This window comes from Hemicordylus capensis, chromosome 11 (assembly GCF_027244095.1).
Source record: "Hemicordylus capensis ecotype Gifberg chromosome 11, rHemCap1.1.pri, whole genome shotgun sequence".
Lineage (NCBI taxonomy): Eukaryota > Metazoa > Chordata > Lepidosauria > Squamata > Cordylidae > Hemicordylus > Hemicordylus capensis.
The window spans coordinates 10,219,119-10,232,579 of NC_069667.1; the positions used below are offsets into that span (position 1 = coordinate 10,219,119).

Below are 13,461 nucleotides of genomic sequence, written 5' to 3' on the forward strand. Positions count from 1 at the left end.
TTTCTTTGTATAGGGGACCGTGGCTGAGAGAGAGATGACTGGCCCAGCAGATGCTGGTCTTAGACCGTAATAAAGATGATTGATTGACTAGCCCAGTGTCATCCAGAGTGTTTCAGGCTGAATGGAGATTTAAAGTTGGATCTCCCCGGACTTTGTCCAACACTCTATTGTGCAACATCACACTGGCTCTAATAGCTTTCATGGAAGGGATGCCCTAGTGTCAAGAGACTCTTATCTTGAGCTGGTGTTGTTGGGTCCTTCTGACTCTGTGAATTGTCATTGTGTCTTGCAGTTATGTGTCACAAGCCAAGCAAGAGGCCAAACATGGGAATCTGGAGAAATCCATCCAACTCTTCAGACTGGCACATGAAATCCATCCCAGTGAGAAGCTGAAAACATACATAAAGAAGGTAGAGGATGCATTGGCGTCTCTGTCCCTGGAGCAGGAGGATGACGGCTTTGTGGATGTATGTCTGAGTGGTCTGATGCTCTATGGAGAACTATACAACAGACTCGGTGACCACCAGAGGGAAGGGGTTGCCTTCTTGTACCACTCGTATCGAGAAGGACGGACGGGCAGCATATTGGCGGATGACATGGGCTTGGGGAAAACCATTCAGATCATCGCCTTCCTCTCGGGCATGTTTGATTCAGAGCTCATCCGGTCCGTGTTGCTAATTATGCCGACGACCCTGATTGGCAACTGGATGAAAGAGTTTTCCAGCTGGACTCCAAATATGAGAGTGAACAACTTTCATGGGACCAACAAAGCTAAGCGCAACCGGAATCTGGAGCGTATCCAGAGAAAGAAAGGCGTCCTGCTCACGACATACAACATGCTCCTGACTAACTGGCAGCAGCTTTCTACCTTTGGTGGGAAGGAGTTTGTTTGGGACTACATCATCCTTGATGAAGCACACAAAATTAAATCTCCTTCTGCGAAGACGACAAAATCCCTGCAGCGCATCCCTTCCCAAAACCGGATCCTCCTCACAGGGACCCCGGTGCAAAACAACCTGAAGGAACTCTGGGCCCTCTTTGACTATGCTTGTCAGGGCTCTCTTCTCGGCACCAGCAAAACCTTCCGGGTGGAGTATGAGAATCCGATCACCAGAGCCAGGGCAAAGGATGCCACCCCAGGAGAGAAGGCCCTGGGGCTGAAGATATCGGAGAACCTGATGTCCATTATCAAGCCCTATTTCTTGAGACGGATTAAAGATGAAATACGGAAGAATCAGAAGCCTCAACTTGAAGCCCACCACCCTGAAGATCAAAGGGAGGTTGCAGCTCATGTAATCTCTTCTCTTCCCAGAAAAAACGAGTTTGTTGTGTGGATATACTTGGCACCCACCCAAGAAGAAATATATAAGAACTTCCTGTCCTTGGAGCACATCAAGGGGTTGTTAATGGCTATCCAGTGCCCATTAGCTAAACAGTCCCCACTAGCTGAAATTAATGTCTTGAAGATGCTCTGTGATCACCCCCGACTGCTATCAGCACGAACCTGTCGCCTTCTTGGGCTTGACACGTCTAATTATTCTAGATTGGATGGTGGTGAAAGTGAAGCAAATGGGGGTTGGGACATGAACAGAGAAATCATACATATTTCTGACGAGATTCTGATTAAGGAATCTGGAAAGCTGTGTTTCCTCATAACCCTGCTGGAAAGACTGCAGGAAGAGGGGCATAGAACTCTAGTGTTTTCTCAGTCAAGAAAAATGTTGGATATTATAGAGCGTGTCTTAACTCGCAGGCACTTTAAGCTGGTGCGTATTGATGGAACCGTTCGTTTGGTGGAACGAGAAAGGAGGATTAGCCTGTTTCAGAGTAACAGAAACTATTCTGTCTTTCTGCTCACGACCCAAGTAGGTGGGGTTGGATTAACATTAACTGCTGCTACCAGAGTGGTGATTTTTGATCCCAGCTGGAATCCTGCTACTGATGCTCAAGCTGTGGACAGATCTTACAGGATTGGGCAGAAAGAGAATGTGGTGATCTACCGGCTCATTACCTGTGGCACAGTGGAGGAGAAAATCTATAGACGACAAATATTCAAGGAGTCACTAATTCGGCAAACAACTGGTGACAAAAAGAATCCATACAGGTATTTTGCGATGCAGGAATTGAGGGAGCTTTTCACCCTGGAAGATACTCGCTGTTCACCAACCCAACTGTATATTCAGTCCCTGCACGGTGCCCAAAGGAAATCAGATACTCTACTTGATGCTCACGTTGCTTACCTCCACACGCTGAAAATCTTTGGCATCTCTGACCATGACCTGATGTACACACAGGAAGTGGGTCATGAGGACAAAGCTGAGAATGAAGAAGCCCATCAGTACATTGAGCATAGGGTACAAAAAGCTCAAAAGCTGATACAGCTAGAATCGCAACAGAAAGACAAACTGATGGAAAACATTAGAAACACCACGGAAGGAGCAAGGCAGACAGAGATGGAGCCTTCCAACCAACCAAAGAAAAAATCTGCCCCACCTCAACACATTGACTCTCTTATCCCACCAGTACATGCTGAACCCACAAACCAGGATGATGCTGTCATTCTCATAAAAGAAACCGATGGCCATAGCATCGTCAATATTAGCTCTAAAATGAGCAGTGTAGTTACTGAGGACTTGGATGATGATGATGATGATGATGACGACGACGACCAGGTCCTTCAGAATATATCTAATATGGATATGTCCCTCCTCAAGAATGAATGCTACCACCAATCCAAGCTACAAGAATATAAGGACAAACATGATCTAAGCATTAGATCCCCTTTTACTCATGCTCATTCGTTATCTGAGAAAGAGAACTGCAGTCATAAATCCCAAGTTATCTCCTGTGATCCACCTGCTGATAGAGATAGCCACTTGAATGATGTTCAAATAATAGGTAAGCCATATCCTGATCTAAGCACCAGATCCCCTCTTTGTCAAGCCCACTCATTGTCTGAGAATCGCAACTGTAGTCCTGAATCCCAAATTATCTCCTGTGGTCCACCTGCCAAAGCAGATAGCCACTTGCATGATGTCCAAATGATATCCTTGCCGCAGGCACCTAATAACCAGAAGCCACAAATGGAGACAGAAGTATCATACAGTGTTGTTGCATGTCCACAGGAAGAGTCCAGTGAAATGGCTGACCTAGATGCTCCAACAGCATTTAAACCCGAAGCCAGTAATCTCTCACAGGGCAGTGCAACACAGACATCTCAGACGAGTGATATTCTGCATTCTGAGTCTGTTGCCGGTTCTTCCCTATTTCAGCCTGATTTCCAGGTTGCCTTAGAAGATTCTGAGCACAAACGGATCTCGGAAAGGGAAATGTCATTGTGTTCAGGGAGCTCAAACAGCAGATTTCGGCTGCAACTGGATAACCTCTGTAGCTCTGTAGCAGGAGGGAATGAAAGCGATGGAAGGCCCCAGTCTAGTAACAGTATCATGGGCTCTCATATCCTGGATGACTCCAGTGCAACACGTGGTGCCTTGAGAGGGACTATTGATGCTTCTTTTATGCATAAGAAAATGCCAGTTAGAAGAATCGTTTCTTACAGTGAGGAGGAGGAAGAGGAGGCGAATCCTATTATTGACCTGGATGGAAGTGAGAATTGGGAAGTTCCTCTCTTGAACAACCCAAGTGGAACCTTTACGTCAACCCCCAAATCCAATCCACCACTAGAAGACCTTTATTTCTCTCCAAGGATAAAAATTGCCAGAAGAAGGTCACCCTCATATGTCTGTGCTGAAGCCGCAAACCAGAAGCCACAAACAGAGACAGAGATATCATTCAGTGGTGCTGTATGCCCACAGGGAGAGGCCAGAAAACATGCTGAAACTGATGCGCCAACAACATTTAAACTCGAAGCAAGTAATATCTCACAGGGCAGTGCAATACAGACATGTCAAAGTATAGGGTACATTGAGCCTAGGGTCCAGAAAGACCAAGAGCCGATTCAGCTAGAATCACAACAGGCAGACGAACTGATGGGAAACGTTAGAAACACCATGGAAGGAGCACGGCAGAGAGAGATGGAACCTTCCAACCAACCAGAGAAAAAATCTCCCCCACCTCAACCGGATGACTCTCTTCTCCCACCACTACATGCACAACCCACAACCAAGGATGATGATGTCATTCACTTAACAGAAACTGCTGGCCCGAGCATCATCAGTATTAGCTCTCAAATGAGCAGTCTAGTTATTGAGAACCTGGATGATGATGATGTTGTTGATGATGATGATGATGATGATGATGATGATAAAGTCCTTCAACATATATATAATATGGATAGGTTCCTCTTCAAAAATGAATACTACCACCAAGCCAGCATACCAGAATCTAAGCAAAATCCGGATCTAAGCACCAGATTCTCTCTTTGTCAAGCCCACTCATTGTCTGAGAAGGAGAACTCTAGTCCTGAATCCCAAATTATCTCCTGTGGTCCACCTGCCAAAGCAGATAGCCACTTGCATGATGTCCAAATGATATCCTTGCCGCAGGCACCTAATAACCAGAAGCTACAAATGGAGACAGAAGTATCATACAGTGTTGTTGCATGTCCACAGGGAGAGGCCAGTGAAATGGCTGACCTAGACGCTCCAACAGCATTTAAACCCGAAGCCAGTAATCTCTCACAGGGCAGTGCAACACAGACATCTCAGACGAGTGATATTCTGCATTCTGAGTCTGTTGCCGGTTCTTCCCTATTTCAGCCTGATTTCCAGGTTGCCTTAGAAGATTCTGAGCACAAACGGATCTCGGAAAGGGAAATGTCATTGTGTTCAGGGAGCTCAAACAGCAGATTTCGGCTGCAACTGGATAGCCTCTGTAACTCTGTAGCAGGAGGGAATGAAAGCGATGGAAGGCCCCAGTCTAGTAACAGTATCATGGGCTCTCATATCCTGGATGACTCCAGTGCAACACGTGGTGCCTTGAGAGGGACTATTGATGCTTCTTTTATGCATAAGAAAATGCCAGTTAGAAGAATCGTTTCTTACAGTGAGGAGGAGGAAGAGGAGGCGAATCCTATTATTGACCTGGATGGAAGTGAGAATTGGGAAGTTCCTCTCTTGAACAACCCAAGTGGAACCTTTACGTCAACCCCCAAATCCAATCCACCACTAGAAGACCTTTATTTCTCTCCAAGGATAAAAATTGCCAGAAGAAGGTCACCCTCATATGTCTGTGCTGAAGCCGCAAACCAGAAGCCACAAACAGAGACAGAGATATCATTCAGTGGTGCTGTATGCCCACAGGGAGAGGCCAGAAAACATGCTGAAACTGATGCGCCAACAACATTTAAACTCGAAGCAAGTAATATCTCACAGGGCAGTGCAATACAGACATGTCAAAGTATAGGGTACATTGAGCCTAGGGTCCAGAAAGACCAAGAGCCGATTCAGCTAGAATCACAACAGGCAGACGAACTGATGGGAAACGTTAGAAACACCATGGAAGGAGCACGGCAGAGAGAGATGGAACCTTCCAACCAACCAGAGAAAAAATCTCCCCCACCTCAACCGGATGACTCTCTTCTCCCACCACTACATGCACAACCCACAACCAAGGATGATGATGTCATTCACTTAACAGAAACTGCTGGCCCGAGCATCATCAGTATTAGCTCTCAAATGAGCAGTCTAGTTATTGAGAACCTGGATGATGATGATGTTGTTGATGATGATGATGATGATGATGATGATGATAAAGTCCTTCAACATATATATAATATGGATAGGTTCCTCTTCAAAAATGAATACTACCACCAAGCCAGCATACCAGAATCTAAGCAAAATCCGGATCTAAGCACCAGATTCTCTCTTTGTCAAGCCCACTCATTGTCTGAGAAGGAGAACTCTAGTCCTGAATCCCAAATTATCTCCTGTGGTCCACCTGCCAAAGCAGATAGCCACTTGCATGATGTCCAAATGATATCCTTGCCGCAGGCACCTAATAACCAGAAGCCACAAATGGAGACAGAAGTATCATACAGTGTTGTTGCATGTCCACAGGGAGAGTCCAGTGAAATGGCTGACCTAGATGCTCCAACAGCATTTAAACCCGAAGCCAGTAATCTCTCACAGGGCAGTGCAACACAGACATCTCAGACGAGTGATATTCTGCATTCCGAGTCTGTCGCTGGTTCTTCCTTATACCAGGCTGATTTCCGCCTTGCCTTGGAAGATTCTGAGGACAGACAGTTCTCAGAAAAGGAAATGTCATTCTGTTCGGAGAGTGCAAACAGCGGATTTCGGCTGCAATTGGACAACTCTGTGGCAGGAGGGAATGAAAGCAATGGAAGGCCCCAGTCTCGAAACAGTATCACGAGCTCTTGTATCCTGGTTGCCTCCAGTGCAGCAGGTGAAGCCTTGGCCGGCAATAGTGCTGTTCCTTTTGTGTATAAGAAGAAACCAGCTAAAACAACTGTTTCTGACAGTGGGGAAGAGGAAGAGAATCGTATCATTGACCTGGATGAAAGTGAGAGTTGTGAAGTTCCTCTCTTGAACAACCCAAGTGGAATCTTTATGCCAACCCCCAAATCCAAGCACTCCCTAGAGGACCTTTATTTCTCTCCAAAGACAAAAATTGCTGGAAGGTGGTCCCCTGCATATGTCTGTGCAGATAATCTGAAGCCACAAACAGAGACAGAGATATCATTCAGTGGTGCTGCATGCCCACAGGGAGAGGCCAGGAAACATGCTGAAATTGATGCTCCAACAACATTTAAACGCGAAGCCAGTAATCTCTCACAGGGCAGTGTAATGCAGTCATCTTCGATAAGTGCTGTTCTGCATTCTGGGTCTGTCCCCAGTTCTTCCCTATACCAGGCTGATTTCCACCTTGGCACAGAAGATTCTGAACACAGACGGCTCTCAGAAAAGGAAATGTCATCGTGTTTGGAGAGCGTAAATAGCGGATTTCGGCTGCTTCTGGTTAACTCTGTGGTGGGAGATAATGAAAGCTATAGAACGCCCCAGTCTTGTAACAGTATCATGGGCTCTCTTATCCTGGATAGCTCCAATGCAGCATGTGAAGCCTTGACAGGAAATAGTGATGTTTCTTTTAATAAAAAGAAACCAGTTGGGATAACTGTTTCTGACAGTGAGGAAGAGGAGAATCCTGACAGTGAGGAGGAGGAAGAGGAGAAGAATCCTGACAGTGAGGAGGAGGAAGAGGAGGAGAATCCTGACAGTGAGGAGGAGGAAGAGGAGGAGAATCCTGACAGTGAGGAGGAGGAAGAGGAGGAGAATCCTATTGTTGACCTGGATCAGATTGAGAATCGGGAGTTTCCTTTCTTGAACAACCCAAGTGGAATCCTTATGTCTACTCCAAAATCCATCCACCCTCTAGAGGACCGTTATTTCTCTCCTAGGATAAAAATTGCCGGAAGGAGGTCAACTGCTTCTAGACGATCCCTTGTTGACGTGTTTTTGAATCAAATGGAAGACATGAGAGAAACTGTGGGAGATGTCCATGATGCATCTCATGAAAGGTCTTTCTCGGATAATCTTCAAAGGGAACTAACCCAAGAGTTCAGTGGCCAGGAGTCTGGGGATACTGAAGAGAAGCCATTGGGTGAAATACTAGATCCCAAGGGGAAATCGGGATCCTTCCTTGATCTCTTCCGGGGACTCTTCAGGGGAAAGTTCTGATTAATTTTGAGGGAGTAAAGACTTCTCCATCCCGCCCAACCATTTGCAGATCTGGTTTTCCTTTTACCTTGCTTCCACACAATCACTTCTACCTAGGTTTTTCTCCTACCTTTCTTCATAAGAACATAAGAACAGCCCTGCTGGATCAGGCCCAAGGCCCATCTAGTCCAGTATCCTGTTTCACACAGTGACCCACCAGATGCCATTGGAAGTCTATGGGCAGGAGTTGAGGGCATGCCCTCTCTTCTGCTGTCACTCCCCTGTAACTGGTACTCGGAGGCATCCTGCCTTTGAGGCTGGAGGTGGCCTATAGCCTTCCAACTAGTAATCATTGATAGACCTCTCAACGGCTACTGAATAGTTTTCATTTCTAGTCAGAGGGCAAGAGAAATAAAATAGAACACATCTTAACTGAGTCTACTTTCTGTTGATCTGCAAGCACCCAACCCACATCAGGGAAGAGACAGCGTTTGAAGATCCAAAGAGGTAGGGGGAGCAGCACAGTGAGATTTTTCCCTGGATGCTGCAAAAATCAATGGGGGGCAGGCTGTGAGGGCAGGGTCAGACTGTGGGTGACCCTCAAAGTCCCATGGCTGAGGGACAACCATCCCCTCCCATTCCTACATGGCTGTCATTTAACAATAAAATGGGTATGGGGTTCTGTATTTTTTTAAAAAAATCAGCAATCATGCAGTTACACCCACCCACCCACCCAAATTCTACACTAATTATGCAAACTACAAAAGAAATCTGAATTTACATAATACATTTTTGGTAAGGTAAAGTGTGCCGTCAAGTTGATTGTGACTCCTGGTGCCCACAGAGCCCTGTGGTTTTCTTTGGTAGAATACAGGAGGGGTTGACCATTGCCTCCTCCTGAACAGTATTGAGATGGTGCCTTCCAGCATCTTCCTAGATTGCTGCTGCCCGATATAGTATCAGCAGGGATTCGAACCGGCAACCTTCTACTTGTTAGTCAAGCATTTCCCCTCTGCGCTACTTAAGGTGACACATTTTTGGTAGCACAGCATAATTGGCTTTTCAGTGACATCAAAGAGAGATAATCTACCACCATCCCATACAGATTAAGGAAAGGATAGTTGGCAATATAGGACATGTGAGGAAAAAAGGGGAGTGAATAAAGGGGTTAAGACTTCTCTGCCCCAAATCCTCATTATGTCCATGTTTTATTCTGAGAAAGAAGGAAAGAAAAAGGGAAAGAAACTTATTTTAGAATAAGATGTGGAAAAAGCTGTCCCAAAGTACACATTGAGCCCTTTCTTACATGAGAGGGCTAATTGGTGGGCACCTCAGGACCATATTTCATGTTCTGCAGCAGGATTCTAGCCTCGAGTCCCCAGCAGTGAACCCTCTGACAGGGATTCCCAGATGTTGACTACAACTCCCATAATCCCCAGCCCGAGGCCATTGCATCTGGGGATGCTGGGAGTTGTAGTCAACAACATCTGGGAATCCCTGTTAGAGGGAACAGTGGTCCCCAGATGCAGCGGCATAGCTAGGGGAGAGGGGATCCATGTTCGCCCCTCTCCCTGGTGGCCTCTTGGAGTGAGTGATATAATGAGGAAAAGAGGGAGGGGTGAGGCTGGGGGCCCTCAGGAGCTGGGGGCCCCCCCGCTGGGTTCTTTGAATCCATCTGCTCAATTATAGCTACACCCCTGCCCAGATGTGATTGGACTACAACTCTCATCATAAAGCACTCAAGCCTTTGAATTACACAAAACTACTAAGCAGATGCATTTACTTATCAATTATCTCAAAGATTATAACCAGTGATTCACTGAGATCGTTATGTAATAGGTCTGTATTTCCTGCTTTTTAAAAATAGGAAGTCTATGGGATGCTCTGCCCCCAGAAGAAAACCAAGGAGGTCATTCACACAGTCAAAAACTGTGCCCCACCCAGGAGTTCTGTGTCCTCCCAATTTTCAGTTGTGTGGAAGCAAGGGGAGGAGGAAGACCTGGGTAGTTTCCAAAATCTCTAGCTACTGTACATACATGTTTGTTAACGTCTTTAAAGATGAGAGAAGAAAACTCCCTAACTGTATCAAGAACTGGTGGGTCACCACAATTTTAACTCTGGCGAGCTATTTTTATAATCTGACGCGTCCAATCCACCAGAGAGCCTTGACCATAGCCTGTTAGAATGTTTTGCCATCAGCTTGGTTGGAGGGGAGATATAAAAAGCTACCCTACCACCCGTGCAAGTTTTATTGTGGATCTCATATTCTACTTCACCGCAAATTTTATAGCACTCCATGCAGCAAATTGATTTCACCCCTTCTAGAGAACTTACAGGGAAGACCAAGGGGTGTTTATGTCTCCTCTCTTCTTGCAGATAAGGCTATATATCTTACTTCCCATGTTGCCAAATTTTGTGCCACTGCATACAGGAGTCCTCAAGCAATGGTGAAAGCTCCCCCTATCAGTTAGGTAAGGATGTGCTACCAGTTTGAGTAAACTTCTTCTATCTAAATGTAACCATAACAAATGACAGACAGATTGTATCAACTACATTGAATGTAAATACTGTACTATAATGGTGAAATCTAGTCTAGTTCTGCAATAAAGATATTCATTCATTCATTAACTTGTTCTCTTATTCACTACATCTATATCAGAGAGGAGAGCTGGTCTTGTGGTAGCAAGCATGACTTGTCTGCTTAGCTAAGCAGGGTCTGCCCTGGTTACAAATGAATGGGAGACTAGAAGTGTGAGCACTGTAAGATATTCCTCTCAGGGGATGGAGCCGCTCTGGGAAGAGCTTCTAGGTTCCAAGTCCCCTCTCTGTCAGCAGCTCCAAGACTGGGCTGAGAGAGATTCCTGCCTGCAACCTGGGAGAAGCCGCTGCCAGCCAGTGTGGACAATACTGAGCTAGATGGACCAATGGTCTGACTCAGTATATGGCAGCTTCCTATGTTCCTATGCTCTTCCTCCCAGAACCTCATGTGGTGATGTTTATCCTCACAACAACCCTGTGAGGTAGGTTAGACTGAGAGATTAGCGACCATCCCAGAGTCACACATTGAGCCCTTTCTTATGTGAGAGGGATAATTGGTGGGTGGCGGGGAAGGCTACAAAAGCCCACCTTCCCTGCAGACGATCTTCGAGGATTGGGTGTGAAGATCTCACACCCAGATGGTCCGCAGCTGCCCTAAAGAGTGTGAAGGCTGGGATACATTGTCCTGGCCCCGGAAATCTCACTGCACCACGCAAATGTGCAGTGCATTGTGGGGAATCCCCCCAGCAATGGGCGGATGCCTGCCAGAGTTGCAGCACCAGTTCTGCTGCACACTCAGGCAAACGGGGTTAATGGAGCTCTTGCTCCCTTCACCTCCTTGAAGAGGCAGGCTCCTTGGACAGGTCTGCCCTGAGGTACATCCCGGCATTTCTCATGGGCAGCCTTGGCTTGCTTGCCTCTGAGAATGGCCTCCGTGACTTTCGTGGCTGAATGGGAAATTGCTCAGATCTCCCTCGGTGCTAGTCCAACACAGTATCCTTTTAAATAATAAAATATTTGTCATCATTACACTTTGCTTTTAAAGTATTTGTTCTTGTACCTGTGTCAGGTACAAGCCCACAGGTGCACAATATGACACGTCATAAGCAGGTGCGGAGCCAGCTGAGCGGCAGCCTGCGTCCAGCCCCGCTCGGCGGCCCCCTCCAATATACCCATGCACGTGACGTCATGCACATGGGGGCATGGCTCGGACTCCGGAGGAGCCCAGAGTGAACTCCCCCCTCCCATGCCTGGGCCAGTGAGAGCCCGGGCAAACTCTTCACCACATTTCAGTTAGCGCCACTGCCCGATAGAACGCTTTCCTCTCCCTCTCAGCTTGTCATTTCAGGCAGCGTCGGCTGCCTGATAGAACGCTTTCCCCTTCCTCTCCCTCTCAGCTTGTCATTTCAAGCAGCGTCGGCTGCCTGATAGGACGTATTCCCCTTTCTCTTCCCCCCCCCACCCTGTGTGCATGACGTCACGTGCATGGGTATATTGGAGGGGGCCGCCGAGCGGGGCTGGACGCAGGCTGCCGCTCAGCTGGCTCCGCGCCTGCTTATGATGTGTCATATTGTGCACCTGTGGGCTTGTACCTGACACAGGTACAAGAACAAATACTTTAAAAGCAAAGTGTAATAATGACAAATATTTTATTATTTAAAAGGATACTGTGTTGGACCAAGGGAGATCTGAGCAATTTCCCATTCAGCCACGAAAGTCACGGAGGCCATTCTCAGAGGCAAGCAAGGGAGCTCCTCTGGAGCCCGAGGTCTTTTCCATTGGCAGCCCGGATTCTTTGAACCCATTCACCCAGTGGTGGCTCCACCCTTAGTCATAAGAAAATAAAAACAGCCCTGCTGGATCAGGCCCCAAACTCATCTAGTCCAGCATCCCATTTCGCACAGTGGCCCACCAGATGCCGCTGGAAGACTACAGGCAGGAGTTGAGGGCATGCCCTCCCTCCTGCTGTTACTCCCCTGCAACTGGTACTCAGAGGCATCTTGCCTTTGAGGCTGGAGGTGGCCTATAGCCCTCCAACTAGTAGCCATTGATAGACCTCTCCTCCATGAAGTGATCCAAACCCCTCTTGAAGCCATCCAGGTTGTTGGCTGTCACCACATCTTGTGGCAGAGAATTCCATGAGTCGATAATGCATTGTGTGGAAAAGTACTTCCTTTGGTTGATCCTAAATTTCCTGGCAATCCATTTCATGGGATGACCCCTGGTTCTAGTGTTATATCCTTGAAGATCTTTTGTGGCAAAGCCTTTGGAAGGCACTGAGGCAGAGGAAGATGGGCCAGGGGGGACATTTCCCATTTTCAAATCTTGTCCCTGGGCCCACTCCAACCTTGCTACTTCCCTGGTTAGTGATGTTGCAAATCTCTTTGATTTCATCCTTTAGCAGGGATGGGCAGAGGCAAGAAACCTGCATCTGGTTGTCTGTCTGGGCTCTGAAGAATGTAATGCTTGGACCTGAACATCTATAATGGCCCAACTTTTGCGGATCTGTCTCTTTCCTCTCTCCAGAGCCTCCTTGCTGCTTGAGATGAGGCCCCTTCACATGTTCTGCTTAACACTCATACAATGAATGTATAGTTTACACAGGTACAGTCATTCACATGTTATGCTTCATGCAGGTACAGAAGTACATTTCCTATCTGTACCATTCATTTGAAGGGCCTGTATCCAGGTTCATTTTAAAATGAAGCTCAGGTATAGTCTTCCACACAAACACGATCTCTGTACATTCATAGGAACATTGGAAGCTGCCATATACCGAGTCAGACCATTGGTCCATCTAAATGAGCATCATCTACCCAGACTGGCAGAACTTTCTCCAAGGTTGCAGGCAGGAGTCTCTCTCAGCCCTATCTTGGAGATAACATGGGAGGAAATTGGAACCTTCTGCTCTTCCCAGAATGGCTCCATTCCCTAAGGAGAAGATCTTACAGTGCTCACACATCAAGTCTCTCATTCATATGCAACCAGGGTGGACCCTGCTTAGCAAAGGGGACAAGCCACACTTACTACCACAAGACCAACTCTCATACTTGTATAGCATAATGTCTGAATCGGGCTAGGGATAAGGTAATAGACTGTGGCTAGATTCTCACAATCAGAGCAACCATGGTTAAAAAGTTAATTGGGATTAGTAAACCCAGAGGAGCGGATTGTGTGAATCCAGAATTTCAGGTCAATCTTGATCAAACGACTCTGGTTTACTAGCCTTTAATGGGATTGATAAGTGGTTATCTCTGCCAGTTAACCAGCATTTAATCAGGATAGA

The 13,461-nt window shown here is 46.7% G+C and overlaps 1 protein-coding gene across 1 annotated transcript; it reads left to right on the plus strand.

Annotated features, from left to right (window-relative positions):
* Positions 1-299: 299 nt before the first annotated feature.
* Positions 300-12,724, plus strand: LOC128335593 (DNA excision repair protein ERCC-6-like). Its single transcript, XM_053274137.1, has 3 exons — positions 300-2,898; positions 6,190-6,483; positions 12,702-12,724. The coding sequence occupies exons 1-3, from the start codon at positions 486-488 to the stop codon at positions 12,722-12,724; spliced, it is 2,730 nt and encodes a 909-aa protein (XP_053130112.1). The 5' UTR covers positions 300-485.
* The last annotated feature ends 737 nt before the right edge of the window (positions 12,725-13,461 follow it).

What these genes read in the sequence shown, in the direction of transcription:
- LOC128335593 (XM_053274137.1), top strand. Translation starts at nt 486, where the DNA reads ATGCTCTATGGAGAACTATACAACAGACTCGGTGACCACCAGAGGGAA. An exon ending in GAATGATGTTCAAATAATAG is followed by an intron (nt 2,899 to 6,189) that starts GTAAGCCATATC and finishes TTGCCTTGGAAG; the next exon opens with ATTCTGAGGACAGACAGTTC. An exon ending in TATCATTGACCTGGATGAAA is followed by an intron (nt 6,484 to 12,701) that starts GTGAGAGTTGTG and finishes TCCTCTCTCCAG; the next exon opens with AGCCTCCTTGCTGCTTGAGA.